Source organism: Python bivittatus, unplaced genomic scaffold (genome assembly GCF_059951505.1).
Source record: "Python bivittatus isolate LINGU-HERP-01145 unplaced genomic scaffold, Pbiv_v1 ctg000350_np1212, whole genome shotgun sequence".
NCBI classification, from domain to species: domain Eukaryota; kingdom Metazoa; phylum Chordata; class Lepidosauria; order Squamata; family Pythonidae; genus Python; species Python bivittatus.
The window spans coordinates 28,395,861-28,408,020 of NW_028277074.1; the positions used below are offsets into that span (position 1 = coordinate 28,395,861).

Consider the following 12,160-nt stretch of genomic DNA (forward strand, 5'->3'; position numbering starts at 1 on the left):
TCTCTGCCATGGATTAACTAGATGGCCTAAAATAAGCCTTGGCTTTACTTAACATGGACATGCCCCCTTCAATAACACGATTTATTTAAAAAAGAAAATTGACTTAATACACAGGATTGTTGCAAGGATAAGGACTGGGCACCACTAGAAAACATTATATAAATGTTTTTTTTTTAATTTATATTAATGCATTTATAGATTCTCTGGTTTTGCTTTTTTAAAGTAGTTTGTGGGGGTGAATATACACACACATATACATACATGCTGTACAATTTCTATACACATACTCTTTATTGTGTTGCTCAGCACATATTCATAGTGGCTGCCATTGGTTTTCACAGCTTTTTGGTAACTCAAACAGTTGTCAGACCAAGAGATCTAATATTTGATAAAATATTAAATACCAGTGTAATGCTTTATGAACATTTTTTAACCAACAGGTTACAGAGCAAATTATTTTTTAAGACAGGTTATTTAGCTTATGCATATCCAATATGGATTTTACTCATTCTGGCAAGAAAAATAATAAATATTAATTTGAAAAGCTTGTTTTTTATTGTTACAAGTTAAATGCACAATATATTATGGTATGCTGAGATGAACTAGCCACATATTGGCCTTAATTCAAAGTCATGTTGAAATAAATGACATTATTTAACCAGATATAATATTGTCCATTGATTACAATAGATATCTTTAATTGAATTGTAGAAGCTGAGTAGAAGCTGAGTGGTGCCTTATGACTTTTTGATGAAACAGGAACTTGCATTTTCAAGAAAAAGTCCTTTAGATTGAATATATGTGATTTTTATAAACATTTCAATTTGTACATTTACATTTTATATGTTATGCTTCCAAAAATGTTTGAAATAACATTTATATAATTTTAACACTACATGTTTTCATTGTGTCTTTTTAGTGCAAGAAATAAAGCATAGTATTTATTTGTGGTTTTTTAAAAAAATAGTTTGGGATAAATTGATAGAAGCCCAGCATTTCCATCACAAAGCAGATTAGAACATAAGTGCAAACATTGAGCCAAATGTTCATTTTCCATCACTTGTATTTGTTTGTTGAATAAAAGGTTATAGATATATCTATGAAACTCCAGAGATGAGAATATTTAACTGAATATTGAACAATAAAATTCTTTTGTGGAAATATATAGGAACAATTTTGTTAGCTCTTTGACCTGAGTTTTTATGATCCGTAACTCAATCTTCCCTTTCTTTACACAGTAAATTTAATGCCAGGTGTAGCATGGACTAATACTTTTTAGTATTATAAGTAATTAAATATTTTAGCATAAAGTTGACTTTTAAATCCAAACATATTGAGCAAAATAGATTTAAAAAAACATAGTGTATTTTTCCAAGTTGCACATAATCCATTGGTATTATTGGAATTACATTGTCCTTTCCCAAATTAATGTCCTTTTCCAAAACACTGATCTGAAAATGTGTTATCTGTATCCTGTTCCTATTTCAAAGGATGATAATGAAGGAAATACTTTTTTTTTAACTTAAAAACATAATTGTGTGGATTTAAATACATTGTAGCCTTTCAGTTAGTTTTAAAAACTGTTGTTTTGAATTTACATACATAATGATAATTGAAGTATTTTATGTGTGTGTTTTTTCGTTTTCTTTCTGATACATCTAATATAAAGGAAGAAATGGCTCTGGAAAGCCAGTGAGAGAGGTTAGTGCATCTAATGCCCACTGCAAGAGCTTCCCACTGCTTCATTCTCCTTTGTTTTGTTTTTTTCTTTTTTCTTTTGTCTGGCACTTGTGGCACAGCATGTGTGTGGTTAGGTACCTGTTACAAGTGTACTCTAATACAGTGTTTCTCAACCTTGGCAGCTTGAAGATGTGTGGACTTCAACTTCCAGAATTCCCCCAGCCAGCCATTAGAAACACTGTTCTAATATGTAATACCTCTCAACTGTCAGTGGATATCAAAATATTAGAAACAGAAGGAACACACATTTTCCCATTAGGCTACCCCCTGGAAAATGATATCTGGACAAGGGAATGTAAAATAAAAACGTTTCTACAAAATCCTTTTCACAAGCCTTTGGTAGTTCATCATAACTTGGCTTGCATTTTGAGACTATGGCAGGTTTCTATTTACATGTGTATGTTCCAAATAGTTATATAAAATTGTTTAGTTGTGTTCTTTTCAAAGCAAGAGTTGAGAGGTATAAACAGTAAAGTCTTTCAGCTTGCAAGTTTAATGTTTGCACCAGCTAAATTGTCACTAACACCCACAGGCTCAACCGTGTCATGTTAAAGTATGTGTGAATACGCAGCTGGTTTAGCTGTTACACTACTGAATTTTAACCTGGATAATGAATATTTGTTATTACAGTCCAAGACTAGATCATAAAGAAAAGGTTTAAATGGCATCATGTTTTGCATTCTATTGAGTAGCCCTTGGCAGATCTTGCTTCTTTTTCTGTCTAAATATTTCATAGTTACTGTATGGAAAATTACATGGATACCAGAAATAAACTTAGTTTGATGTAAGGCTATAGAGTTAAAATATGTTTCTGTGTTCTAGGAGTGAGCAGCAAAAATGCACATAAACTAATTGTCCTCTTCTAGAAATTAAATTTCTTCTTGGACTAAAATAGTCAATAATTTACAGAAGGCATCTGAATGTTAACCTACTTTTTTTCCCCATCAGGTTTGCTATTTAAAACATGTATAGTTTAAGAAAGGAAAAGAAGTAAAAAAAAATGGTAAAGTATCACCATATAACATAATGGAAAAGTGCAATAGCCTTGTATTTAAAGTCAGTCAACTAAAAAGCCCATTCTTCCTATATAAGAATCTGTCTTCTGCTTAGGAATAAATGGAGTTTTAGGCAGAATTGATTCCATTTCTGTGTAAAATGGCCTAAAATAAAATCATGAAAGCAGCCTGCAGTGATAAAAATTTTCAAGGAAAGGGGTTTTGCACATCTTGGTATGAATTGTTCATGTTCATACTGAATCTTGGTTTTCAGGCTGCTTAGTAAGACAAAGCATATTGAAGTCCACCAAATAATCCATTGAATTAGAAATGGAAAACACAGAAAGATATAAAATAGACCTCACAATCATTCTTTGTATTATATTTAATAATGGACTTTTGTTTCAAAATGACTGTACCTTTTTTTTCTAGACTACAGACAAAAAAAGTTCTTAGTGAATAAAGAAATGAAAACTGATTTGCATTAAAATAAAAGCATACATATAAAAATATGTACTTCTAAATGAAATATGTAATAGTCTCATTTATTTATAAAATTATTGATTAGATTTATATTCATTCCCTCCCCCATTGTCCCACCCTCATTTTTTAGATCTATATCCAGGAGCTCAAAGTGATAAAAGCACTTCATTTACTGTTGGCTTTCTGCTGGTTTTTTTTCTTTAATTAGTCTTTAAAAAAAAATTGCAGGGAGTATAGTGAGTTTTGAAAGTGATTAATATATATTAGGAAGCATATATATTTAGATTCGATTCATAGGAAAATTCCAGGGAATAATATTAAAAATATTATTTATCACTGTTAAACGTATTTAAATATAAATTAAAGAATATTTGAGTAAATTATAATTTGTCTACATTTATGCACATTTATTAATCCTTTATAATAGAAAACATTGCAGTCCTGTATATAATATATTGTTGCAGTGAAAATGGAAAACTAACAAAGAGCTACTTGAGTTTAAAAAAAGGAAGGACTGAATATTTTTGTATCATTCAAACTGCAGGTGCTTTAAAAGTCACATTAATATTCATTCGATGTATATCTCACCTTTCATTCAGGAGATCATGGCAGCATGAATAGCACTTCCTAGTACTGTTTTAGAACTGCATCTCTTTTTTTTTTTTTCAGACTGAGTAAATCCTGAAAAAAGGGGCTTTTTTTTAATGAACACTAAGGTGCTGCTAGACTGTGTGAAGTCTGAAGGACTTGTAACATATTGTTGAAGTATGTACAGCCCTATTGGTCATCCATAAGTGATGCAGTAATCCTGTTACATGCCTATTCCAACTCTGAGTCTATGATTTTTTTTCAGATTACACAATTTATCTGTTAGTAAGCAATAAGGATTGAAAGCTTTTTAATTGTTCCCTTTTCAAAACCTTTGGAGTCAGCTCTAATTAAAAATATGAAGTGCAGTTTCTTCTCATTTTGAAGGAAGAGATACATGAGAAGTTTAATGCAAGCCTCCAAATAATGCATGTATACATCCATACATACAGTTAAGATACTTTTTCAGACATTTTAAAAACAACTTTCAATCATTTCTATCCGGTATGGTGACCAAAAGATTTCTTCCTGTTTTTTTACGACATAGTATTGTGAAAGGTGAAAATGTAATAGTCTGAGGTGTTAACTCAAACGTTTAAAACATTGTAAAGTCCTTGAATTGTGTAATTCTTCAAAAAGAAGGAGAGAGACAGACAGACAGGCTGCAGATAATTGTAAATAAATGTCATCCTTATTCTACTCATTTATTCCATAAACATTATTAGAATGACTTAAGAGTCTTGTGTGGTTCAACCAAAGTCCACATTCAGGTACTGAACCTGAAAAGATGAGTTGTTCTTCAGTGAAGAATTGGGGTCAAAGCTGATCCACTTCAGCCAGCCACTTAACTTTGTTAAAGGATCACTGTGTTTGCTCAGAAACTCTCTTGTAAGTCAAAGCAGCTGTTAGATTCCAATGAATAGTAGCAGGGTGATGCTTTCCTTCCCAGCAGTACCTCAGTCAAAATTCCCATGAAGCAGAGCACCCTGACAAAGGTCCACAAAGCCCTCTTTTTTAAAGGGTCATGGTAAATTATCAGTTAAGTTCTGAATAGTATAAGGTACAACTGATTCAAAATGGTTACCTGAAAGATCTGAAGAAAGCAGCTTCTACACCATGCATCATGTGGACCAATCTCAACTTGACTGCATTTGAAGAAGTTTTCATAAAGGGAACATTTGGGTACACATTTAATCATTTGGTTTGTAAGGACTATACTTTCTGTATGAACAATCCTCAATATTAGGAGGTGAATGGACATCCCTCTTTAGATTAAACAGATAATGAACAGAGACAGAGACATTTCAGTTGAGCCATTCTGGCTTCAGAATATAATATGAAGCCACATGAAGATTTGTTTTATTTGTCCCAAACTTTTAAATTATATTTTTGTTTATAGGGTTATGTGTGTATGTTGCATAATTGTTTTGTTTGTCATCTCTTCTAATTGTGTATTATTTCTAAACCTCATGAGAACCATGTCAGATGAAAAATTATATCAGCACAATTGCAATTTATATTATAAAATGGAGGTGATAATTTAACATCTTACTGGTAGAAATCTTATTCCAAGGCTTTATTAGTAAAAAATGCTAGGGAAGATATGGGGAGGGAGAGCTATTAGTCAGGCTGAACCTCTTGATACACTCTAGTCCATCAACCTTGGGAGTTATTTCAGCCTAACCCAGAAAAAAATTAGGAAGAGATGTTGGATCTTCCGGTCCAAAGCCCACAATAACTGTGCAATGCATCAAGGTTAGCAGTGTAGTTAAGCAGTTTTTCACATGGGTATGGTTTTAATGAGAAATACCTTATTAGAACAGTCAGATCTCTAGATGTAAAAAGAAATTCACTGGGAATGCTGAATTTATAGGGAAAAAAACAAGGGAGCCCAACCACTATACACAGACAATGCAAAATATAATTAGTGCTAACTATACTAGTTGCTTTATCACTTCCTTGAAAAATGGTTAGCTTTCAACACATGCAAAGAGGATGAATGGAGGAATACCATGTGGCTTTGATACTGTTGGGCACGCCCTCCTTGCTTTTCTTCCTTTTTTTCCTCCCTGAACGCTTTTTTTATGGAATGTGGAGGATAATTAAAAGCAAGCCTTTCTGAAGAGAGGGACTATTGCTATGCCCAGCCATGAAGACTGCTTTATCTCTTATGTGGATCCAGCCAGGATATTGAAAGTTATCTATAGTTAAGCATATTTTCCTAACAGGCATTGGTGAGATAATGAATATGCAGTCTAGTTTTCACCAATTTTGCCATTGTACAGGGGAACATTTCCATTTATTCAAACCTGTCGACATAGTATCAATTTATCAAATACCCTAGGAGACATGTTATGCCATTTTTAAAACAATTACAGTTTGTCACAAACAGGTGAGAGGCAGCATTATTAGCTTTTAAAATGTTGTATTCTGAGCCGATTCTAGTAATTTTCTGTGTTAAACCAATAGGATATTAAGCATTCTTTTAAAAAGATCACATTAATATATTCCTATACAATACAGTGGGTCATATATACTTAGTGATTCCTGTGGACCCTGGATTAATTCCCCTTCAGGGGACCAGAATGGTCTGAAAACCAGGAATGGAGGGGCTTTAGAAATGCATGTTGAATATGCATCTGATTTAATAAAATATGTGTCCATGTACAATTTTTTGCTTGATGGTCATGTGAGAGTTTGGCTGTTTTCTTGCAGATAGTCAATCATTGCATTCTGGAGTTTTTTTCCTAATTTGCTTTATATTTATCATTTCTTGTACCCACATTAATGTAATGATTTGTTGTATCATGGTCCAAAATTTTGTAATTCCAGTACTCATTTAAAAAAAAAAAAACTTATTAGGAAACCAACACTGTAATTTGATTCACCCACTGAATAAAATTTTGTAATCAACTTCCTTTAATTCCTTTTAACACTTTAAACAATAGTGTAAATATATATAATTGGTTTAAATCTTTTTGATTCCAACAGACATCTTCCCTGAGACCCTATTCTTGTTTATTAGCATTTTAGAAAATTCCTAGTTAGGTTGTTAATTACAGTTGATTCAGTTAGGTGCTACAGATTGTGATTAATATCTAAATACTTTTGTAAAGAAGCCTCCTCATTCTCATGCACATTTAACTTTGGAATGTTCATGCATGTAGCTTTGAAATTGATTTGCTGGATTTATAATTTAGAAATGTAGTGTGATGCCAGCTGAAAAGCGCTGCTCAGATTTTACTCAACCATACTGCCGATCTTGTGTCAAATAATTCCAAATTATTTGATAGAGTCCTTGCATTTTACCTCCTTTTTCATAATTTATTGAGGGCACCTCACTCTTTCCTTTAGGTTAATATGAACTAGTCTTTACAAACATTCACAAGACAGATCGATTTATTGCCTCTCTCTCTTTTTATCTGTTTTACAGGCAACAATGTAGTTAGCCTGTTCCACATGGCAGATGACTTGGGCCGAGCAATGGAAACCTTAGTGACAGTGATGACTGACAACAAGTTACTAGAATAACAAGATCTGTTTTACAACTTCAGGCATAACCTGCATGGTTTTTATAATATTCATATGACAAAGGATTAGACTGTAAGAGTTTACATGAAAACAAATCTATATTTTTGTGAAGGGTAGTGGTACTATACTGTAGATTTCAGTAGTTTCTTAAGTCTGTTATTGTTTTGTTAACAATGGCAGGTTTTACACGTCTATGCAATTGTACAAAACATTATAAAGAAAACTACATGTAAAATCTTGATAGCTAAATAACTTGCCATTTCTTTATATGGAACGCATTTTGGGTTGTTTAAAAAAATTTATAGCCGTTATAAAGAAAGATTGTAAACAAAGTGTGCTTTATAAAAATGTTTATATAAATCCCTATTAAAAAACACAGAAAAAAATGAGGCAGCGCATTTGTTTAGCATCATTTCAGCTCTGTAATTATACCCAGCAGATATTCATGTGCTGTGTTCTTTTCCTCAAAATTAAACAGAATTTCTGCAACACCAAACAGTCAACATACATTTTTTGTTGTGTCTGACTAGCTCTTGCTTTACAATTATTATTTTCCAAAACTTCCAGTTGAGATAGCTTTCCATATCCTAAGCAAGTTTTATTGGAATTATCCAGCTAGTTGGCAATAATTTGAAAGAGCACATTACATGACAAATATCAGAGCTTGCAAAAATAAGACAGATTGAACCCATATTCTAAGCTCTTGTTATTTGCTCTACTACTTTGGATCTGAATGTTAAAAGTAAACACAAAATAGGAATTGCCTTACTGAATTATACCAGTGGACTTAGTTGTCCTTATCCTGCCTCTGGCACTGGCCAGCACCTTAATGTTTCAAAGTAAAAATATGATTTGCTTTCATGCCCTGTGATGCCACCTTTTATCAGATATCCTGCAGCTGTGTGTGTGTGTTGGGATGAAGACTTGAGTACAGATACCAGTCTGTGATCTGCTTTCATCCTGAGTTAGATTACTCATGCTATTATTTAATATTTAATTTTATAGAAGCAGTATTGAATATTGAAAATTGCCTAAATTCTTTAAAAAAACCACACACACAACACTACAGTTTTTGCCTTGTTAGCAAATTCCAAGGAGCCACACAAGTTCCTCATCAACAGTAACAAAACAGATCAGCGTGGCACAATGATAAAAACATCAATTCTGTCAACTGCTTAAAATAGCCACACTGCTTTATGAGAAGCTGGTGATCCAAGACAAAATCCAGCAATCCTGCTCTACAAGTAATGCCGCACAATTAACAATGACTCAGGAGAGGGATGACAGAAAACAGATGTTAGAAAACAGTCCCTCAGGTTTACTACTATAAAATGTTGAGGTGCTGTTAACAAAAGCTTCACCATTTCATTTTCTTCCCACCAGCCTTTAATTCCATTGTCTAAAGACAGATTTTCACCATCTAATAAACTTTAATACTTCACAAAAGTTAAATCTGTTACCTCTTGTATGGTGTAATTAAAACACAGGAGAAAAAATTGTATTTTATTTTTAATGTTAGTTAACATTCAGCATGGGTAGTCATGTTATTTCTACCTCACTTTCGTTTTGTGGTGGTCTGACAATTACGTAGAGAAGGTATGTATCATCAACCACTTATCCATTGTGTAAACAGGTGTTCTTTTACTTTTAATACCAATACATTACAGAACAATTAAAATTTAGTAACTCACGAAGTCCATACATTTTCATGATTTTTTTAAAGACTTTGGGCACAATTCAGTCTAGCATGAGCACAGTGCCCACCCACGGAAGAAGTGGTCTAGCCTTCAGAAAAGCCCTGTTGCCTACCCTTCCTTTAGGCTGTCTCATGTGCATCTCCCTGAGACGACAAGCTTCCATTTCACCCAGAAGTATCGTCTTCACCTCCAAGGGGATGCACACTAAGATGACCGTTAATGGGGCTCTGCTATGTCCTGGGTCAGTATTGTCCAAACTTGGCTACTTTAAGATGAGTGGACCAACTCCCAGAATTCCCCAGCCAGCATGGCTGGCTGGGGAATTCTGGGAGTTGAAGTCCACTCATCTTAAAGTGGCCAAGTTTGGACAACACTGTCCTAGGTGAACCTACCATGTGCAAGGACTCCACTGATGCAATGCTAGGCTGGATCACGCGCTTCATTTATGAATGGGTATCCTATATATCTCATAGCCTTTGTGTAAGACAGTGCAGATTCAATTGTAGGGTGGGATTATTTCTTTCTTTTATGCCTTTATATTTAAAGTTCTCTTTAAAAGATTTGAGACTAATAGAGTGCACAACTATTTTCATCAGGGTTATCATTTCTTTTTTAGATATTAGTTTCGAAGTGAGTCTGTCAAAAATATTTAAAAGAGTTTAAGAGCTTTATTGCTGCTTTTAAAGAGTTTCTTTGGAACTATTTCATATTCCTTATATTCATACACTATGTAAAACATTATCAGCATAACTGAATAACTATTGTCTGGCATGTTATACCATTTTCATGCAGTACTGATTTATTACTTGGGTATCATCTATTGTGTTCTAACATCAATACTGTAACATTTACTAATTATTTTTATAAACTTCAGTTTTACTGCATTTTTCACAACATATTGAATTTCACCAAATATATGCCTTACTTATTGTATTATATACTGCTTTACTGTGTATATCAATAAAGCACGCAATTATGTTATAAAATAAGTGTGGCATTTCTTACTGGTATAGCAGTATTATTGTGTGAATCTTTCCCAGGTAATCTGCCTTTATGGATTTTAGCTAGGCAAAATGCTTGATTATCCATTCTAGAATGTTTTTCTTTCCCCATTGTAACTAACACCCAGCAACCAAAGATTACAGGGTGTTAATTCCAATGTTATTTTTCCTTGTTAGTTACAAAGTTGTTATTCCTGGCTTTTTGCAAGGAAAATCTGAAATTTTGAGAGAGGAATAGGTTACGGGTGCTTGAATGTTTTATTCTCTTACAGTCTCATAATAGATAATTTCCAAGGTAAGCCACCTACACTGTATTATTTTCAGTGGGAGGTATGCATTTTGGTGCAATTTTGGGTAGCTACAAGCTAAAACTAAATCAAAAGTGCCTCAGAGCAGGACATTAGAAACCATTGTCCTCCAAAAGTTGTACCTTAACTCACTGTTTCTCAACCTTGGCAACTTTAAGATATGTGCGCTTCAACTCTCAGAATTTCCTAGCCAGCACGGTTGAGAAACACTGCCTGAAATCACTGAGCAAGACAGTATGACACAATATTCTGACTACCAGTGTGTTTCATTATCTAATCCAGTCAAGGGAAATGCATTTTCACAGACCATTTACTAAAGGTTTACTGAAAGATCAAAATAAATGGACAGTCTAAATAGACAAACACAGATTATGCATTATTAGTGGTGGTGGTGGTGGTGGTAGTGGTAGTAGTAGTAAAGATAGCAATCCTTTTTGCTTGTTTAAAGATTGTAATAAATCAAAAATATTTTATAAAATAATATATAATGTTTTCAATACGGGTAGTCCTCACTTAACAACCACAGGACCAGAAAATTCATTGTTAAGTGGGGCAGTTATTAAGTGAGGCATCATGTGACCACACCCAATTTTACGACAATTTTTGCAATGGTCGTTAAGCAAAGCATACTGATTTTGCTTGCCAGAAGTCGGCTAGGAAGGTCGCAAATGGCGATCACATGATCACGGGTGCTGTGATGGTCATAAGGGCGAGGACTGGTTATAAGTTACTTTTTTCAGTGCGGTCATAACTTCAAATGGTCACTAATGAATGGTTTTTAAGTAAGGACTACCTGTATACCTGTCAGGCCTAGCCCAAGGAACTCCTGGAGACCGTGCAGGTTCAATCAGCAAGGTTTATTAGCTAGTGCTTGATTACAGAATCTTCTCAGACTGACCAGTAGTTCCCAGGCACAAGTCTCTACTATCTTCTGGAATGTTTAGGGATGCGTCAGCTTTCTCTGCTTAACTCCAGAGCGTTGCTCTGGAGACGAGAGCACCGTTTTCACCCCCCTTCCTCCATTCCAGTCCATCACAATACCTTTCTGATTTCTGGATATAGAAGAACAATGGTAATAATGCATATTAATAGCCAAATTTTATCCTGATAATAAATTGTAGCAGAGTCTAAAGTTTGCTGTTAAAAGTAGATATTATATAAATATTAAATATTAATATTTATTTGATAAATATTAATATTAATATTTGTTATATGATAAAGTATGATCAACATATATATCTTTGCGACTCAGGATAGTATACAAAAGAGAAAGGATACAAAGACAACAAAGCAACAGCTATCTAATATATATAAGTTGTATAGCATCAGGAGCCAAAAACTCAACAGAACACGAATGACTTGAGAACAAGGAAGTTTAGGACATTTCAGATCTTGGATGACTCAGTATGGAGACAGCTACACAGAAGGCTCTCAGTTCCTTGATTTCACACAAGGAAGAGGCCCTCAATAATCCACTAAGGAATGCATGGGATGGGCCAGATCTTAACAGGAATCCAGGAACCAAAGCATGTACAACTCTAAAGATGACAATCAGCACTTTAAATTGAATCCAAAAGCAAAGACAGGCAGTGAACCAACTATTGCATAAGTATAACATTACTAAATATGCTACCTCTAGTTAGATAGGCCACTGCACTTTGAATCAATTGAAGCTTCCAAGTCCTCTTCAAAGGCAGCCTTAAGTACAACACATTGCAGTATTCTAGCATTGACTAACATATGAGTCATTGTAGTCAGGAGTCCCCTATCTCACAGTTTAGTACTGCAACCAATCAAGACCTAGAGCCAGCTCTGTC

The 12,160-nt window shown here is 33.9% G+C and overlaps 1 protein-coding gene across 17 annotated transcripts in view; it reads left to right on the top strand.

Annotated features, from left to right (window-relative positions):
* DMD (dystrophin) overlaps positions 1-9,922 on the top strand; it is an 886,326-nt gene extending 876,404 nt beyond the window's left edge. For 10 of the 17 annotated variants that reach the window (XM_088144787.1, XM_088144791.1, XM_088144796.1 and 7 more), the window contains one exon: positions 7,240-9,922. In XM_088144787.1, the coding sequence (XP_088000913.1) occupies positions 7,240-7,337 (98 nt within the window). In that variant the 3' untranslated portion in view covers positions 7,338-9,922. Of the gene's footprint in view, positions 1-711; positions 1,641-1,669; positions 1,702-7,239 lie in introns of those variants that run through there. The other 7 variants (XM_088144790.1, XM_088144798.1, XM_088144801.1 and 4 more) reach the window with 3 other exon arrangements.
* Positions 9,923-12,160: the final 2,238 nt, after the last annotated feature.